Here is a 19,660-nt window from a genome sequence, read left to right as displayed (position 1 = left end):
AGCACAGAAGCTTTTCACTGGTATGGGGGTAGCTGGTTAGCATGCTAATACAATGCACAGACATCATATTGTCAAATTTCCTATTTATTCACACTCTGTTTTAAATTGAAGTTAATTTTTTAATGTTTTCAACTAAAGTTCTTACATGTTCCCTCTTTAAATAACAGTAGATTTTTGTGTAATACCTATATTTGTATAAGTGTAGAACATAAACATCCATATATGTCATAAACCCACATATTCCCAGAAATATTACCAAGCACATAACGTCTTCAGTGGCAGTTAATAAAGCCCTGCTTTTAGCCGATGTAAAGACACACGAGTCTGTCAATCATAACTTACACAAATGTGTATGTCTATGTTGGGGGTTGCGGCTGCACCATATAGCAGTAATATAATGTTTGTGTCTGATAAAAGCTTCTAATCCACACATCACATCTGGATGGATGGTCAAGTGGAGTAAAGAGAGAGAGGAGGGGGGGTTGGGCTTTTACAGTGGACCCTGAATGAAAACCAGCAGAGGAGCTCAACCTGAAGAGACTCCATCCATCAGTGAATTTCCTCTTTGACAGCCAAGCTGAGATAACCCCCCCGACACACACACACACACACACACACACACATCTCAGCTGCAATCTCCACCTCTCTGCCCCGAAGCTCCCACAACGTGACACATGCAGGCACATACATACACTCAGCCACAATATCAGTAATCAGCACAGTTTAATCATATGAGCATGTGCACGGTTGTGAGTGACAGGGAGCGATGGTGGGGAGGATTAACACCAAATTATACCTGAGGGAATTTTGAGAAAATTATGTTATCGGTTTTAATTACACTAATGCATCAAACACAAACATGAAGACTTTTTTTTTTTTTTACAACCATTTAATTTGTTCAAACCCATTTTTTAGAAAATCAATATTCTTCAGTTGTGTACTCATTAGAAACAACAGGTTCCATCTGTAAATTGACTTCTAAATCAGAAAAATAAAAAGAGAAACATGATTTTTAAAAAAAAGAAAAAACAGGTGTAACAGTGCATTAAACTCAAAACCCAAGCACATTTTTTTCAAACAGTGATGACAGGTCATTTCATCTAAATGAAAACAATAATACCAATGAATGAAAATCAAGATTTGAATCAATTTTCACAGAGATGTTAGCATGTGTTCACCTGTCTGTAACATGTACACGTTCACTCACACACTCACACACAGGAATGATTTTGAATGTCAATCGAGGACAAACATACTGTATATAAAAGCAGGCAGGACAAAGTCAGCAGCTCCTCAGGTAGAGGGGACCTGTCCTCCTCAGTTTTCACGACTCGTACACGCAGAACAAAAGCACACAGAGTTACTCTCGTGGCTGTATGTCCAGAATATGTTCAGCCAGGCTGGTGAGTTTGCAGTCCTCCAGTGCTTTGACCAGCCGGCTCAGCTTGGCTGCTCTCCCCTCCGCCTGGATGAATCGGCTGAGCAGCTGATAGGCTTGCTCATACAGCCCTTCTCTCTCGTACTCATAGGCCAGGTTGTCTATGGCCGGACTCTTCAGAGCCCGGCAGCTCTTTCCCAGGGCCCTCCCTACATGCTTCCACTGACGGCCCACTCCGTTAGAGAAGCTCTGAACATCTGCCGCTGATAGCATTCGGTCCTCTGACAGGCCGAAGGATAAAGGATGAAGGACAGAAAATACATTAATGTCAAAACCACTTAATTGTGGTTACTTACCTTTGGTTTGAAAGCATATATGTGTGTAAACAGTAAGCATTTCCCAGAGTTACTTATGGACTTGCTGTGCATCTCACATGTGCAGGATATCAACAGGATTGTTTATATACATGCACATTAAGCTGTTGAGGTATTAAAGGGGCTCTGTGCAACAATTTGTAGCAGTTTACATGTATTAATCACTTATTTATTGGCCGAATGTAAGAAATAAGACCTCCCCGTCTCTTGCGGTTGCCTAAACAAGTCTGTGGATGATTTGTTTCAGACTGTTGACTTCTTTGTGATGGACTCGAGTCTAAAGGATGACACTTTGTACACATTTTCGAGTAGCTCATCTTAGTTCCTCGCTACTTTCCATTAACAGGAAGCAACAGTAGTTAACATTAGTTCAAAAATAGATACTGCGAACATAAACTCACTATGGGCTTTGAGCACAACACAGGAGTTCCACAGAGCCTCTTTAAAGGGACACCGACTGATTTTTTTTATTGGCCACTTACTTTGGGGCAGTGATACAAGCTGTAGCACAATATTTATAATTTACCACATGTAAAATTCTAACACAGCCAGCAGACAAGGAACAACATCTTATTCGAGTCTTGTTTGTGTCCTACATTCACTCCTTGTGCTGAAATGCTCCTTAGAGCTACGTGGAACGTTCACACTACGTGTGGTCCCGTCATTTCTGTTTTATTGTATTGTGTTATTTGGGGATTTGCATGGTGTCTTTGCAGTTGCACTATGTTTTCCTCCTGTGTTCCTGTACTCCTCCCCAGGTTGGTCTTTCCCCCTCGACACCTGCCCTGAGCCGGCCTCGTTAGCCCTGCCCTGTTCCCAGTTGGTCCCAGCTGTTTTTCCCAGCCTATCAGCTCCTTTACTGTTTTGTTTCTTTACCTCATTCCGCTCACCTGAGCTCTCTCCACCTGCACCTCATCCCCTTGTGAGTTTCGTTTGTATTCAAGTCAAGTTTGCAGTTAGGTCTTTGTCGAGTCATCTGTTCTGTTTACCTGTTCCTCAGGCTTATTTTGAATCAAAGCTCTTCCGTTGATTTGCCTGTGTGCTTTCCACCTTCTACCTTTGTGTCACAATATCAGTTTATTGATTGTATATATGTGTGAATGAACACAAAACTAACAGCTGTTGTAATTTCTGATAAGGATAAGAGACTAATATGTCTGCCTGCTCTGTTTAAAAATCAGCTTACAAATATCAGTAAATATCACAGGTGGTTTCATATTGTTGGGCAGCTACTTTTTTTGTTTCAGCATCCCACTGAAGTATACCATAATCTCTATTTTGCTCACAATACTGAGGGAGTTTGAAGAGTTGTATAACTTGACTTTTGAAGCACTATCTAAAAGAAAAGCCACAACATTTTATTGGCAGCTGCTTTTATATACTAGCAGCTAAATTTGACTGCAGCATTTACACGTGGTCACCAAGAGAGTGACTGATAATAAAATAGACTTGTGCAACCTTCAAATGCCTTTTAATTGCTTAAATGTGAACTTGCCAGACATAAACTGTGTAAATCTAAGTAGATTAATATGTAATTACTCATTTCTTACATTAGGTTCACTCATTATGAAAGCAGTTCTTATATTTCAGACTGAACCAGAGCAGCTGGTGCTGCTAGAGGCCTTGGAGGAGACACTCTGGGAACTTAAGTCCCTAATGCCCAGATACATTAAAGTGTCTGCGGAAGCGAACCTAAATTAACACGAACTGAAATTGAATCTGGAATTAACACAATTACAAAATTAAATTAACTTTCAAGACACTGTAGAGCCTCATTGGTTAATGTTAATTCAACAGTTCAATACGAGGTCGTCAAATTTAAATCAGTGTAAAACAAATACATTATCTGCAGGCTCTAATCTCTTCCCAAAGACTGACCATCAATTTATAAAAGGTCAGATTAGAGAGTCAGCTGACAAACAGCACTGAATTCATATGCTGTCAGACAATCCAACACTAGACGATCAATCGGCTGTTGGATTTTGTGAAAATGATAACATGAGTCTGGCAGCTTCTCACATTAAAAAAAGTTGTCATTTTGGACAGCAGGCCAACAAATCTAGACCTCTCGACTGTACAGCTGTGCAGCACTGACACACTGGTTTAAAAAAATTAATAAATGAAAGCGTGCTGATGCTAATTCTGACAAATCATATCTAACAAGCAAGTTCCTTATTTCAACTTCACTTTTACACGTTGTTGAATGCACTAAAACAAAACCACCATGTTTCTGTTCGCTGAACCATGTGCTTATGGTGAATCTAATAAAAGGCAATAAGCATCTCAGAATAAATGAAAAAAGTCTTTTTGTGATATAAATGCTATTTTAATCTGTACTGTGACCTCTTCTGGCTGATCTACAGACTACAGAGGACTCAAACTAGAAATGGTCGCCTTGACTCACCAAACACTCTGTTCTGAAACTTGAAGCAGTTGCTGGGGAGAGGAGACTCCTCCTGTGTGACGGCAGTCGTCGTAGGGGCAGGACGGAGGGCCTGACTCCGAAGCAGCTGCTCCAGGTGATCAATCTCCTCATCACGCAGACGCTCCGGCTGACACAAAGTGACAGAGAACAGTTTTAATGCGTCAGTGTAAAGTTTTCTTCTGGTTCTACTGCTCTTCACTCTGCTGTAGCTCTCTAGCAGAGCTACTGTTTTATTTCCAAACAACAGACATATGTATACAATCTGCACTATAATCTATCAATTTGCAGTTATTTAACACAATATCTAAATCCTTTAACATCTTATACCAACAGAGTTAATACAATACAGCATCAAATGTTATTCCACCTACTGTATTGTTGTTTGTTTGTCAAAATGTAAAGTGTGCTGTGTTGTTTGTAATTCATGTCCAAAGATGACAACAGTATGTGTTCTGAGAAGCAGGACAGTTTTATGGGCTCTAACAGTATGAATGAATTTTGTGATCAGCGAGCTCTGTTGTTTTTATCTCAGGCTATCTTTGCATATTTTCTTGCTGTATTTTTTAAATTATAATGCCTGGTTTGATGCTGCAATTCCCTTAATCCAAGACAGATTTCTCCCACAGGAGACAATAAAGTAAGATCAACCTTAAAATTCAAGGTCCTATTTTTAAGATCCTCATTCACAACTTGTCAAATACTGATGCTCTGAGATTCAAGGATGTATCGCCCGCCATCTCAATGCATCAGTATTTGACGAGTTGAGAATGAGCTTTCAAAAATCAATGTTTCTTACAAACAGGACCTTTAATCAAATGCACAGTATGTCATTTCTGCTGCTAGTGGTCTCTCAATCAAAACAATGACAGAACACAATGTTTGATGACGGTGTGATGTAGTGTGGAATCATGGGAGTTGTTGTCTTCATTGTTAAACAGAATCTGTAGCATTCTGCAATGAAAAATCAAACAATCAACAGCTGACAATAGAGGTGCTATTATACCAAGTTTCTTCCTCTCTGGCTGACATATCTGATTTTTGTCGTTTCTCTAGAAGTCATATGAACTAAAAGGGGACCAAATTAAACACAACATAACCTTGAATAAAATGACAGGCCTCTTTGGGTTTGAACATTGTTGGGAACACTTGGTATAATATAAATACACAACAGTGTAAATGACGAAGGTCTAGTCGTTTTTAGTTTTATCTAATTTTAATGTATAAAATGTTATATCATGTAATTAAACTGTGAATTTAGAATGAAAATGAAACTTTATAAAATTGGTGCAAGTAGTTTTTCTAAAGATGTTATTCTTGCCTTGCTGTTTTTTTTAACATCTCCTTGGGGAAGTCTCACTATCTGCAATTTATTTATATGCTTTTGCATATTTTAGGGTATGAGCTGAAGTATGACCTTGTGTAGGTATTCAAAAAAATATTTTAACTTGTAAGCTGTATTATGTTGTGTCAGTAAGGGAAAATATTTAGCCAAACAAAATGGAATAATAAAGCAATAAAAGTATTTCTGACTTATTCTATTTTTGTAGTACTGGGATATTCCTCTTGAGTATTTGTTCACAACCCGTGTTGGTATTCAAACTGTTTTCTTGGCTCTGCTAAATGAGCTCAATCAGAGATGCAAATGGGTTGGTGCTGTACTCAATGATGGCAGTTTCACCAGATGGAGAAATGACTGACTAATCCGAGCCTAATATCAAATTTAAGAATGGGGAAGTCATCTTTCCACATGGCAAGCTTGCTACATTCTTCAAAAATAGCAGCAAGCATGGATGAGGTTGATGCAGCTATGAAGGTTGTTGTGATTCACTCACAGCAATAACAACACTTAAATTGACTGATTTCTTTTATAACGTGGAAAAGTTCAACTGCAGGTTCTGTGTTAACTGAAAATGATGAAGGCATGATATATCAAAACTAAAATCTAACATGATCGGAATGTCAGTAGTACCGGTTACTTGCTTATTTGAAACACTGGAGCTCCATCTCAGATCACCAAAGAACAAACAAACAGAAACATCCAGTCTACCTGTGACAGGTGGATGTGCTCTAGGCAAAGCTCCAGCTTGTCCAGACACAGATCCAGGATGTGTGTGCCGGCCTTGAGCTGTGTTTCCACTGTGAGCTCTTCGGGAAGTGCAAGAAGCCGGCAGGCGTGTTGGGAGAGGGACTGACGCACCGCTCCAGAGCTGTAGCTCTCCAGGAACTGCTGGCAGGCTGCCACGTCCACAAACTTCACCTCCACCCCCAGAAACGGATCAGCATCATGGACCTTAAGTATCTCATAACCACCCAGACCTCCTGCAGAATCTGACCATGGAGAAAACCCATGAATACATGTGACATCCAAGAAAATGCACATTTGTTTTATATATTGATTAGTATGGTAAACACGCCTAATAGATCCTAACTGGGGCGCTCACCTGTGAGTGTCAGCTTGATGACCTTGAACACGATGAACTTTCCCTCTTGCTGGTCTTTGTAGACAGAGAGCAGGTTCACATCAGGACAGAGCGACTGCAGGAACAAGACCGCACATCCTGCACATGGCCCACGATCCACAGTCTTGTCTGCCATTCTCTGAAAAGAGTGGGAGATATGCAGCGCATGGTTTAAATTAATTAAAAAATGTATAAAAAAAAAGAAAAATTATCATTCCGGCATATCATGCAGACGACATCAGATGATCTAAAGATAAGAGGATCCTTCTCCCCATTTTGTTTCCTCATAACAAACATTATAACACTAACTGCAGCTAAAGATGCTTATGACTTCTGTTATGCATTTGCAGCTTTCCCAAAACAACTATCATGATTTTCCCTTCCATCAGAAGACTTTATGTTGTTTTTACTTTTATTGCTTTGGTTGTGTGGTTTCATTTAATTCATGTTCTAATTATTTATGTTGTAAAATATTGTTTTCTAATTCCAATTTCTAAATATTAGGAATTAACAAATATCTTTAATTGCAATTATTTATGGGACGATATATAGTCCAACAAAAAGAAGCTATTCTGACAGATGAACTATTTCATAAACTTGAAGAAACTAACATCCTTTAACTTCACACAAGTTCAAAGTCTGAGAGGTTTAACAGTTACCAAACAGCATCTCATAACATTGGCAGCTGTGAAGGTCAAGAAGTCAGCTTCCATTGTATTCAAAGAGAAATTACCTTTATACTAAACTCTGTGGATTGTCCTTTGTAATGTGTATATTTTCAGCACTGTCTCTTTATTTCAATTTCAGTGAGTATCCATCAGTCACCATGGATCTGACTGACAATGTAATTTATTTCTCTGTGTGTACTTGTAACATCTGTAATATTGTTGCATAGCCTTACTCCATTTATCTCTTTGTAAAGTGGGATTAATCAGTAGAATTGATTTTAATATATGTGACTGCTTTTTTGTTCTGAGGATTTTTTTTTTGAGAAGGACCATTATTACATAATACTACACCCTTTTCAGATGATGATATCATGAGACCTAAATAAAACTAAACCCCAAAAGGATTAGATCAGAAATGGAACAATTCACAATATTAATGATTATATTCAATATTTTATGGCAGCATGACAACTTAATTCATTTTCAAGTAATGAGTTTCATTATTCCTTTCAGCTGAAGCTGATCTTTAAAGAAACTTATCATTTCAGACTTCTGAGCGTTTTTTATGGAGCACATGTTCAGTGTGTTAGTGAGAAGTCTTGTGAGGGGAATTTTTTTAAGGCAATTTTTCTTCATATAAATTACACAAAACAAGAAACAACAACAACAAAAAGTCAAGGTCTCAATTGTTCCAAAAATAAACCGCTAAATTTCAGGTGTACTGTCACAACCATGAAAAGTTGCACTTTACAAATATTTGGGAGAGTATGCAACCAAAGTAGTTGGACTTTGAAGCCCTGCAAACCATTTATTCAATCTTTATATTGTTGAATGGCGATGGCACTATTCACCATATTGTTACGTTTAATTTAATTAAGTTTATTCATCTGACATAAATGTTAACAGTAACATTAGTGCTGCAACATTCAGCCATGCACCAGCACCAGATGCACTGCACTCAGTGTTTATAATAAGATGCTAATTTACAACACCTGGCCATGGGAGACTTATTAAAAATTAAAAGTAGCTAAACAAGAGGTTGATAGAAAAATACAATTCAGTTATGAATATGATGCAGGTCACAAAATACAATATTATAAAAGGCTTAATTAGTCTGTGCAAGTGAAGTTGTGTTGGACTGATATGCTGCAGACTAAATGATGCACTTGTTAATCAATCTGCAAAATTATTAACGGTGTCCGAAACAGTTGATATTGTCTCAGTTGCACAACTATTGTAGTGAAATGTTCTCCAGACTCTGAGCTTGATGAAACGTTCGATTTACTTGCACAACATAAATCATAAACTGAATATAACTGCCTGGACCAGTGAGTGACAGCCAAAAATATGTTTCCTCCTGGACTTAAAACCACTTCTCTCCTAGTGGTCCCTGGCTGTTGTGTCCTCACTCCACTTTACCCTTTTACCCCAGCCTCCCTTTGAAACCCTCATTACATAAAAACATGTTTAATCTCAGCCCTCCCCTCCCCCAGTTCAGCCCCTGACTCCTGTGTGCTGAATGAACCACCGAGGCCCACTAGCTCTCCCTTGGTGTTGTCTCCATGCACAGGATGCAGAGCGCTCTGCATGGAAAGAGCATCCTCTGAGCTGGATTATATACATATCCTCATATTTCACTAATACACAGTATGCTTGGCCACTAGGTCTACAGGAATCTCCACAACTTAGCCCGTATGTAATTATATGCGATCCTATCTACGTGTACTCTGGAAGTACACTGTGAGATTTGTTCACCAGCTGTATGAGGATTAAGTGATCATCAGGAGCTTAAAATATATCATTTAGCTTTTGCTGCCAAAAGGCAACCTCTAGTATTCCCTGGACAGCTCATCTGATGATAAATGAAACAATTATCTGATTCAGAAAAAGGTGCACTTCCATCTTTGGCACTTTACAGCTCCAGATCTAAACAGACCTGTAGATAATGGCTTGAAATATAAGAGACCTATTCACCAGCAAATGAAGGCTACCACTAACGATTATTTTTACGTCAATGAATCTGATATTTTTTGGTTCATCAACAACTTGCCATCACAATTTGAGACGGATAGCTATCAAAATATTTGAATTTTGTCGGACCACCACACCAAAATCTATACACTGGTTTTTCTTGATAAATTACTTGCAAATCTATCATCAAAACTGTTTAATAATTACTGATTAATATTTGGTAGCATGAGGCCAGTAAACACATCTCTCCCCCCAAAAATTTAAAAATGCTGACATGACGTCACTCCCTCTCGTGTAACAATAAAACTTCTAAAAAATCCAAAGAAACAAAACAGACTAAATGTGTCATTCTTGAATAAACACACTTCTTATCCATACTTAACTACACTATACTTTATATGGCCTGTACAAACACACACAGTTGTTTCCATTTGTACTGACTGATTAAATCTCAGGACACACCATGCTCACTATATGTACATCTCTTAATTATATAACACAAAGTGCCTGAAAACCATACAAACAGGGATGCTTCACATCAGCTAGAGGCCATTGTTCAAATCCTTTGAAATGAATACAGTGCTACTGTCACTGCACAGTATTTGTAACGCTTACAAAACCAACTCTGTATCCCGGTGATTGGCCTGAGAGAACCCTGAGTCATGTAATGTGAATCCTTGCAAGTCATAAACATGAGAATTGGGTTAAAGTTGGATTAAACTATTCCTAGTATTACAGGGTGCCATTAAACATTGCGTACTACTATCACAAAGGTGTATGTTTGTTGTTGCAGTCAAGCACAGTCTGAAGCACACTGTCCTTAGAAGAGGTCTAATCTAGGGGTCGACCATGATATTTCGGACCAATATTAGTTTGCAGTAGAAATGAGAATCTTTGTCAAATTTTAAAACAGACAGTTATGAAATAAACCTAAGTACAATTTACTCAAGTAATGTTGTTTAGCACAAATATGAAGAATTTTACTTGAGTATTTCCTTTTTCTGCAACATAATACTCCATGTAGTTACTAGTAACTTTGAAGATTCAGATTATTCAGTTTTTATCGGCTATTCATTTTGGTGTGTTACCTATCATATGGTGTTGTGGGTGGGACATTGTGTTAAAGGATTGTTGCATCAGAGCCAACTAAGCACATTTTTAAATTTGTTAATTTATCAGGAATCTGACAGAATAAACACTGGTATCGATAATTATAAAATGCTGCATATTGGCCGGGGCCAACAATTGTCTTCCCCGAGTCTAAACACGCTGTTAAAGTGTAAACACCTGTGAAGGAGGACTATGTGCAGAAGCTTAGTGGATAGGTGTCAGTTTTCAACAAGGAACGTTACAGAAAGGAACGTCTCTGTAAGTTGCTGAAATAATCAGTTGATCAAAAGCACAATTGCCTAAATTTCGTGGATCCACATTGCAAAGGATGTGTTACAAAATCCAGTCCTTGCAGGACAGTCACCAGATCATACTGACTTTAACTGAACTTTAGAATGGATTAGTAAAGAGAAAGAGACAATTACAGTGAATATTAATGTTTTTTGTACATACATGGGAGTGTATGGTTTTAAGACAGACAACAATAACATGTAAAAACCTATCCTAAGTGTGTAGCTTTTCTAACTCTACTCATGTTTTGTATCAATCTAGTAGCCTGTCTGGTATCTTTTCTCCAAAACAAATCCAGTTACTTACTTTGGATATATTAAATCATGCAGTATTGCTGGAGATAAGACTTTTGTTGTTGTTGTTGTTGTTGTTGTTGTTGTTGTTCGAGTGAAAAGCAAATACAGCCAGGTTGTACCGTAATTTCACGTGGTTTTAATGTCAAAGGCCTGAATGCTTTCAAACAGCAGGCTAAGCTACAGATGTGGTTGCTAAGCGATCCAAAGCCAACGTACATGGGACGTTACAGGTGATTTTCGGCTACAACACGTGAAGTTAGCTGTACCTGCTACAGGTGAGAATTATTCACCAAAAGTTTTACAGAAGCATTGCACTTTCGTTCAGCCAGGAGGAGACACGGAGTGTCCATTTTGTACAGCACAAAAGGTAAAGATGTACGTTAAAAACACAGAAATATGAATGGAGTTCGGTGGGTTGCTATGAGAGCACAGTTCGTGTTGGTAATCCTCATGTACAGTAGATACAACTGCCGTAAAGCTTCGGCCAAAGTTTGACCAAACGAACTGCTGAAGTGTTTATTGAACAGCTAAAGGACCCATGATTTGTAACGTCTCGTTACACGATTCACTGTGAAGTAATCCTTCGTTAAAGTCGGCTCAAACTTACCTTAAAACTTTGTGACATTGTTCGGTGACGCTTCCTCCTGCGGGATCACACCCACTGACACAGTAATAATTTCCTGGCCTCCCATTGGCTGGGCGGGAATCAAACCGCACTCTGATTGGTGGAAATCAACACGCAGCCTGGGGAAAAAAATCATGACAGGAAGGAAGTTTTTTTTTTCTTTGATGTAGGAATCCATATGTAGGGCACAAGACTTCGGGCAATAACTCGTTGAAAATCAACATTTTCCTGCCATGATTCCGTACGATTGCAACATAATCGTTCACATAAGTGGTAAAACTTGTGGGTTACAATTATGACTGAAATGAAACAAGGAAGTGGTTCAGGGTGAGAAACTTGGTTGGTCAAGTAATCAAATCAGTGCTGCTGTAATTTATGGAAACATAATGCTGTCAGATGTCGTGACTACATTGATTTTTCTCACCCACAAAAAAATAAAGCATGATAATAGATATTGCACTGATAGACCAGGTAGCTTAAATGACAACAGCTAATGCCAAGGAGGAGCCTCTGTTTTGTTAATATTTGGCACTACCTCTGACATGATTAGTCATTTTACTGATGTGAGAACCTTTAGTTTTCTTCTGCTTTCCTTTCATTATAAATTAATTATCTTTGTGTTTCTGTGCTGTTAGACAAAACAAGCAAATTGGTAAACATTACCTGAGGTGAACACTTGTAATATTTTAATTATAACAGACTAATCAGTAACAAAAACAATGATCAGTTACAGCCCAAGAAGCTACTTTTCTGCATGCATTTTTTGTGGAGACATAAAATAATAATTTTCATGGAGAGGAGTTATTCCCAGATCAGTTCAAGATATATGATGAAAAAGCTCAGGAAAATGTGTTGTCAAAATTGATACCTTTTTAAAAAGATATTCAATAAATATTATCAAATGTTTGTGTACTTGTTTATGTATGATGACACAAATGTCAGCACTGTGTCAGAAGAAAAAGGTCATTCTTTTACATTAAAGTTATTTTTCACATTATGCTCAGTGATCTCACAATTGAAAAGGGAACCAGTAAGCCAAAAAATGGATGCTTCCTGTTTGATTAATGGGAGGAAAACTCATATCTACTTTCACTTCTCATCTCACACACATAGGGCAACAATGATGTTATTCGCAATTGTTCAATTTGTAAAATATCTTATGTAGTTGAAAAACCTGGGCAGATTTTAAAGGGACTTTAAGTTTGCAAATGGGCACGCCTGAACAATATTTACTAAAACAGAAAAAGTTCACTCAAGTTTTCCAAGAGAAGTTAATGCTGATCAAATAATCAAGGGGTTAGTAGTTCAATCCCGAGCTCCTTCTGTCCACACGTCCAAGCAAAACACTCAATCTCCTAGGGAGATCATCATGTGCCAATGTGTACACAACTACTCTGTGTCAACTATCTGTAAACAAAACACCCTAGGAGTACAATACAAAGATGATACGAAACCCACACAATAGATGTACTATATATAGATTTATTCATAGTATACAAAAGAGAAGTCATACAATGCTCTGCAGGTTGAACTGTTGCCAGAATCAGAGGAACTTCTGTGGTTGACATGTTTGACAAATTTGAGGGTTTCTTTGTCTCTGTAGACGAGGGCGAGGGAATTGTTCTCTGGATACACCGTGAGAAGCTGCGACGAAGAGGAAACCAAAGCAATTATGATAAGCATTGAAGTATTACCCACACTTGCATAATTAGACTTTATCACAATAATCAACACTCACCTCCTCGTCCTCTTCATTGGCAACATAACATGTGTAGCCCCCAAACTCTGACTGCCACTCTACCAAAGACAAGTCAAATGTTGGAACAATCACAGTGTAGATCTATGCTTTGTGTGTGTGTGTGTGTGTGTGTGTGTGTGTGTGTGTGTGTGTGTGTGTGTGTGTGTGTGTGTACGAGGACTTACCAGCACTGCAAAAAGGCAAAACAAGGTCCAGAGCGTACTCGGCCTGTGCTGCTTCTGCATCGTGCAACAGAGTATAGCCGCCATGAGACCATCGACGCAGTTCACCACAACATACAGGTGTGCTTGGCTCTAGACAAAACAAAGATAAAGGTCAAAACACAGACACACACTCACAAATAAACACTTTGTCTGTAGAAACTGACACACACCTTTTTTTCTGCTTGTATTCGCTGATTGTGATTGGGCTGATGACCCCGTGGCTTCTCCACTCTCTGGTACATCCTCATCTTCCTCTTTATCCTCATCCTCATCATCAGCAGGACACAGGTAGTGCAACTGAAGGCCGGTGAAGTTGGAGAGAAGCAGGAAGAAAGACTCTGAACGCAGCAGCTCCCAACATTCACCCACACACTGCGGCAGGGTATCCAGAGAGGCCACATCATAGCACCTAAACACACACAAATGCAGTAGTCTTAAAATATGCTCTTAAGCACAGAACATATACAAAGTATACCCAGACACATGACCTACCTCTTATTGGGGGGACCCCTCTTCGTCCACTGAATCTGAGCGACTCGTAGCGCTTCACTCACCTCCCTGAACTTCTCCTCCTGAGGACAGATGCACAGTCAGCCTGCAGAAACATTCGGACCCGTGCAAGGCTGAAAACAGTTGAGAAGTTACCTTGAGAAAATCTTTGAGCTGAATTTCAGAGCTGTCCTCAAACTCCTCTTGAATCTGCTCTTGATAGGAAATGTCCAGGTAGACTGGATTGACCCACTCCAGCAGCACCGTTTCCTGTGACCAAAACAAACACATGTCAGCGGGAGCGCAGGCTGTCTGTTGGATGAATAGTTTTACATTTTAGGAAATATAACTAAAGGAGATGACTGGTCGCTCTGTGCAATGCAGTATAAATTATTGTGTAGGTTGTTTTTCTTTTTGGTTTTTGAATAAATTAAATGCGGCAGACTTCATGAGTTAATAAATGAGCTAAGCTAAGCTAATCAGCTGCTGGTGGTAGCTTTATATCTAACAAATAGTTATGAGAGTGGCATCGATCTTCTCATCCAACTCCCGACAAGAAATTACCCAAGTGTATTCCCCGCTAACTTTCCTATAAAGATAGATAAAGAAACATGACGTAGAAATCGGCATCTTGTGCGATTTGGTGCCCCTCACAGTGTAACACCGCTGTCATAAATTCAAATCCCATGTCTATAACAATTTGTCAGACATAATGTAGTTGTTTACTCCGAACGACACTCATTACATCATAACAATGTTTAAGTGAACATGTATGTGGTGCACTGATCCTACCCTCTCAGAAACAAGAGCTACAACACCATCAAAATCACCTGTGTGCATGTTTGACCAGACTCACATCTCTCGGTAAGTGTGGGCTCCGTGAGATGGGGGCCTCTATGTGGCGGGGAGGACGTTCCAAAGACGGACCGTGAAACCAGCCGCTCAGCGACAGGCGACACTTGTCCTCTGTCAAAACCTCTGACACCTGAACAAACACAACGTACGTTATCGGAATCACAGGTGTAGCAGTGACGAAAAAGGGCCCGGTTGGTTATTCTTACTTGGTGAAAGGAGACGGGAGAAACTTCAAAAAGGACGAGCGTGTTCAAAGACGGTACGAGCGACTTTACTATGCTCTGTGGCTGGAAGTCACCTGATGACAGAGATGAAGAGTGTATGAGACCTCTGTTATCTTAAAGCATACACACAGACACTCTCACAAACAATGGGATACTCACTGTCTATTGAGTAGAGATCGAGGGTTCCCCCGTCGCTGCTCTGCCACGGAGGCACCAGATACAGGATGAAAGCAACGCGCCTCCCCTCCAACTCATCATCATGGCACAAAAGAACATCTAGAAAGAAGACAGAAGGTTTCGTGCTTAAAAAAGGAAAACATGCAGCGTACAAGTAGGCAAAATCTGATCGAAAGGGCCCAAAAATTATAAAGAAATCTCACCAGTGTATTCATATCTGGCACATGAAATATCCACCGTGGGCTCCAGTTCGACCCCCAACACTTCCCCGAGCCAGGAGCGGAAACGCCCAAACAGAGCTGCCCTGAAAACAAAAACACGGATTAATGCAAACTGCATTTAATTCGCTGAATTGTATTGATGGTGAGAATAAAGCTGCACCTTTAACCTTCTATAAGCCTCACCAAACAGACGGCATGTTCGACCGATCAAACCTACCATGACATTTTGTTGTGACATACATAATAGATGATCGCAAGAGGAGGCCGTTACAGTGCATCTAATTATGGTATCTATTCTCAAGGGCTGCATTTCTTCAGTAGGTACTGTATAATCATAAGTAGGTATTTATGAAGAAATTACATGTTTCTTCCTGCTGTAATCACAGCTCTTCATAATCCTATTAAAAAAGGCACATTATTTCAAAATAAAGGGGTCCTGTGTGCATTATTTTGCTGTCTGGATGCTGTATGAGTCTCAGAGGTGTTGTCCTGGATTCAGTTTTGACACTCAGCTCATTTTGCTCTTGATTTACACATTGAGATCTTATTTTTTTCCTGGACTTGGATCAAAACTCCAACCTCTTGGCAGGTTCGGCAGCTCTTACCGCTCTGTAATTCCACAATCACAGCTTTGTTTCTAGTCATTTGTTTGAAAGCCCCGACATTTACACTGCTGTAATAACTCTCAGTGCACCAGTGTACTGAATAAGAAACAGTCGACGCGCTCTAACAGGGATCACCTTGTGCTCTCAGGTGATTAACTGCAGCTGAATCCATTTTCCATTAAGTTCAGCGTGCAGTCCTCCCATGCCAAATGTTAATGCTACCTTTCAGCCTCAGAGCACAAAATGATGGAAACATACTAATTAGGAGTCAGATGCAATCTCTGGCGCCACCTGGTGGAGCTCATGAATAAACCATAACATGTCTCCCAACCACAGGGCAAACCATCAGATTCTAGTGCTGCTCCAACAAAACAATTGCTTTTAACCTATTCAGCGCAGCAATGACAGATACAGACTAATGGATGTGTAAGTATATCTGTCTTGAATATCTAAAAAAAAAAAAAAAAAAATGTTTGTTTAGAATGAACGTGAAGTTTGTCTAAACTGTTGTATCTAACTTGATCTTATGCATTCTGTGTTTTCTATTTTTATCTTTTTTTTCACTTATTATTGTTCAATTCCAATCTCATGTTGTGCATTGGTATCTTATTTTTACCATAATTATCAAGTGGGGGTTATTCTCCTTATTTTACAACAATTAAGGCATTTCATCCCCGTTCTTATGTTAATTCTGTCTTGTTTTTATGTGAGGCACTCACTGCTGGTCATTTCTTTGCTGTAAATAACTTTGAGCGTTTTTTCTTGGAAGACAAACTATTTCTTTACCTTAGTCCTGTAATATGTGGCTCTTTTCTCTTCTTCAAGTCATCTGACTGCAGGGGAACAACGACAAAGCAAAGAAAATAATAAGACAAGACCTCAAACCAACTGGAATACATCAGCGAGAAGGTGAGTTTGATGGACGACCTGTTTAAATTTGTACAGATCGTTTGACTTCTCGTGGAAGTTGAGCCCCAGCAGTTCTGTCTGCAGGTTCTCTACGAAGGTCTCCCTGTCGAGGAAGTTCCGGATGATGCAGTGAGGAAACGGGTGGCAGTCCAGCTCCAGATCTCCTGCACATGAACAGTGAAAGATCAAACGCCTGTGCGAGATGGCGACAAATAACTTCTCGTAAGTAAAGGATCTGCCAAACAAACCACGAACTAGAGTCTCAGCTACAGCCGCACAAGCTAAACTTATCTGGACTATCAAACAAACAAGAAAGATGGAATATTATAGATATATAGATTATAATTTTCATTCAAGTGGGGTTAGGTTAAATGAGATCAAATACAACCTGAAAAAAACATAGTCTCAACTCAGATGAAATCTTTCAAAATACTGGAACTCACATTATATCTTGGACAATATGAGGTTATTTTATCTATATTTAATATTAACTATGTAATTGACAACAAACAATTAAACAATTATAAACAATTTATTAAGCAAGTGTGTGTTGTAAAGTTGCAATCAATGTTTAAATACTAAACAGTTAATTAATACTGTACAGCTCATCTTAAACATTATCTAAGGGACCATAGACAGTTCCAACTCATAAAAACTTTTACAATTACTTAGAGGGGCACTATGTAGTTTAGGAGAAGATTTTCAAACTCAGAATTGTAATATTTACAATACTAATGAGGTAATAACACAAATTCAGAAATACGTATCTTTTCCATAACTGAATCACTGAGCTATTCTCAGAAGAAAACAAGGTCCCCAGAACACTGTTTGAAGCTAGAAAGGTGGCAGGGTCCGCCACATGTAGATGAAGCAAAACAGTATGAAATTGAAAGACAGTGCACCTTTAATTAATGGCTTATAAAGCACTTCAGTGTTTATCAATAGCAAAGTACTAACAGTGAACTATTGGCTAAAGTATAACAAACTACAAAGTTAACATTTAGTGATGGTTATCGTTAAGTGGCACCCAATAAGACAGTTGTAACATGAAAGGATATAAATGTATTAACCATTAGAGATTCTGACCTTTTTTGTTTATACTGTTGCAAAAGGTTTAAAGGTGCACTATGTAGTTTAGGAGATGAAATTTAAATCAGAAGAGAAAGATCTTCATCAACAACTATTTATGCCTAAGCAAACTACCTTCATCTCATGACTGAATAAACAACGAAAACACAATTTCATACCGTTTTACTTGGTTTATATATGGCGGACCCTGCCACCTTTCTAGCTTCAAACATTGTTCTGGGAATTTTATTATCCTCTGAGAACAGCTTGTTGATTCAGTTATGGTAAAGACAATAAATATATCTGAGTTTGTATTATTACCTCATTAATATTAATCGTTTTTAATTCTGTGTGAAAATGTCTTCTTCAAAACCACATAGCGCCCCTTTAATACTTCTGGATGTATGAGAGAATTAGCAGTAATGGTCCTAAAACAGAAGTCACATAAGAATCACTGTATTGTTAGATCAATATTGTGATATATAATGACTATAAAGTTGTGCGGCTGTAGGAAAGGATATCAACAATTTCCTGCTAATGGATTTCAGTGTCTTGGTGGTGAAGCTGGGCAGAGTTGTTTACAGGCTAAATGTCCAAACTGAGGCTGTTTTTTCAGCAGATTAATCCGGGTTTTCTATGTGCATTACTTTCTTTTAAGATAACCCGTCTCACACATATGTGCTTTGCTGCTGTCTTCATGATTTAGGGATGTTATAATGCAACAAGCCTTGATCTCGCAGGACAGGAAGTTCTCCAGACACTGAGGCTAGCTGCTTCATAGCCGATAATCTGACACATCTGCCAGCAGATCTGCTCTTCACCTCTGACTGCCTTGTGTGTTACTTCAGTTGTGATGTAGATTTGCAGTTGGTTGACTAACCGTGGCTGTAGTGAGTCTTCTGGCTCCACGCCTCCCTCACAGCCCTCTTCACCTGCTCGTCGTCTACAACTGAGCAAAGTTCAGCTGTCTCCTCGCAGTTCTTCTTCTTCTTCTTCTCCGTCCTCTCACTGTCTCCCTGCGGTCGTTTAGAGGCCATGACACACACTAACAGCGGGTGTTAACTCATGTGATGGTGCAGTTTGTTAAGAGCTTTTACAACATTTTCAGTAAACGTGGGGAGGTATGAAACGGCCCGTGCGTCGCGGATAAATGACGTTTCCGACGGGCGGAAGGTTGCGCCCTGAGTTAAGACTGCCAGGCAGCATTGAAAAACTAACCACTACAAATGACAATTTCATGTTCATTTTAACTTTTAGAAATGTAGTGCATGTTATTCGTTATATTGGAAAAACACTCTATATAGCTTTCGAGGAGATAAGGAATTACAAACATATTTAAATTAGGGTTCAATTGATTGCTCGTTTGTGATAGCGATGCAGTGCAAAATGGCACATTTGCAGCATAATAGCATTACAGATTAAGTTTAAATCAATTATTGATTTTCTCCCCCCTAAACCTGCAAAAAAATAAAAGTCTTTATTGTGTATAGTATCAAGGAAACATTGTGCTTCACTCGTGCATATCTATGATTTATTTTAATCTGAACATAACC

General features: G+C 39.0%; 2 protein-coding genes across 2 annotated transcripts; both read right to left on the bottom strand.

The window, feature by feature from the left end:
- Window positions 1–867: 867 nt before the first annotated feature.
- On the bottom strand, window positions 868–11,727 carry tradd (tnfrsf1a-associated via death domain). Its single transcript, XM_037095879.1, has 5 exons — window positions 11,580–11,727; window positions 6,619–6,775; window positions 6,225–6,505; window positions 4,157–4,304; window positions 868–1,659 (listed from the first exon to the last, which is right to left on the bottom strand). The coding sequence occupies exons 1-5, from the start codon at window positions 11,595–11,597 to the stop codon at window positions 1,361–1,363; spliced, it is 903 nt and encodes a 300-aa protein (XP_036951774.1). The 5' UTR covers window positions 11,598–11,727; the 3' UTR covers window positions 868–1,360.
- A 1,331-nt stretch (window positions 11,728–13,058) lies between these two features.
- On the bottom strand, window positions 13,059–19,280 carry ogfod1 (2-oxoglutarate and iron-dependent oxygenase domain containing 1). The gene is made up of 13 exons (XM_037095878.1): window positions 18,988–19,280; window positions 17,058–17,203; window positions 16,917–16,963; window positions 15,508–15,608; window positions 15,287–15,403; window positions 15,110–15,201; window positions 14,905–15,033; window positions 14,205–14,318; window positions 14,052–14,131; window positions 13,730–13,968; window positions 13,521–13,649; window positions 13,336–13,394; window positions 13,059–13,241 (listed from the first exon to the last, which is right to left on the bottom strand). Exons 1-13 carry the CDS (start codon window positions 19,142–19,144, stop codon window positions 13,080–13,082), a joined length of 1,572 nt encoding a protein of 523 aa, XP_036951773.1. The 5' UTR covers window positions 19,145–19,280; the 3' UTR covers window positions 13,059–13,079.
- Window positions 19,281–19,660: the final 380 nt, after the last annotated feature.

The sequence above is a fragment of the Acanthopagrus latus genome, chromosome 4 (assembly GCF_904848185.1).
Source record: "Acanthopagrus latus isolate v.2019 chromosome 4, fAcaLat1.1, whole genome shotgun sequence".
NCBI classification, from domain to species: domain Eukaryota; kingdom Metazoa; phylum Chordata; class Actinopteri; order Spariformes; family Sparidae; genus Acanthopagrus; species Acanthopagrus latus.
Note: the sequence above shows the minus strand (reverse complement) of the source record. Positions and strands in the feature narration are given on the sequence as shown.

What these genes read in the sequence shown, in the direction of transcription:
- ogfod1 (XM_037095878.1), bottom strand. Translation starts at nt 19,144, where the DNA reads ATGGCCTCTAAACGACCGCAGGGAGACAGTGAGAGGACGGAGAAGAAG. An exon ending in GCCCACACTTACCGAGAGAT is followed by an intron (nt 14,319 to 14,904) that starts GTGAGTCTGGTC and finishes TTTTGGTCACAG; the next exon opens with GAAACGGTGCTGCTGGAGTG. An exon ending in AGGGGTCCCCCCAATAAGAG is followed by an intron (nt 13,969 to 14,051) that starts GTAGGTCATGTG and finishes GTGTGTGTTTAG; the next exon opens with GTGCTATGATGTGGCCTCTC.
- tradd (XM_037095879.1), bottom strand. An exon ending in CATCAAGCTGACACTCACAG is followed by an intron (nt 6,506 to 6,618) that starts GTGAGCGCCCCA and finishes CTCCATGGTCAG; the next exon opens with ATTCTGCAGGAGGTCTGGGT. An exon ending in AGCACATCCACCTGTCACAG is followed by an intron (nt 4,305 to 6,224) that starts GTAGACTGGATG and finishes ACTTTGTGTCAG; the next exon opens with CCGGAGCGTCTGCGTGATGA.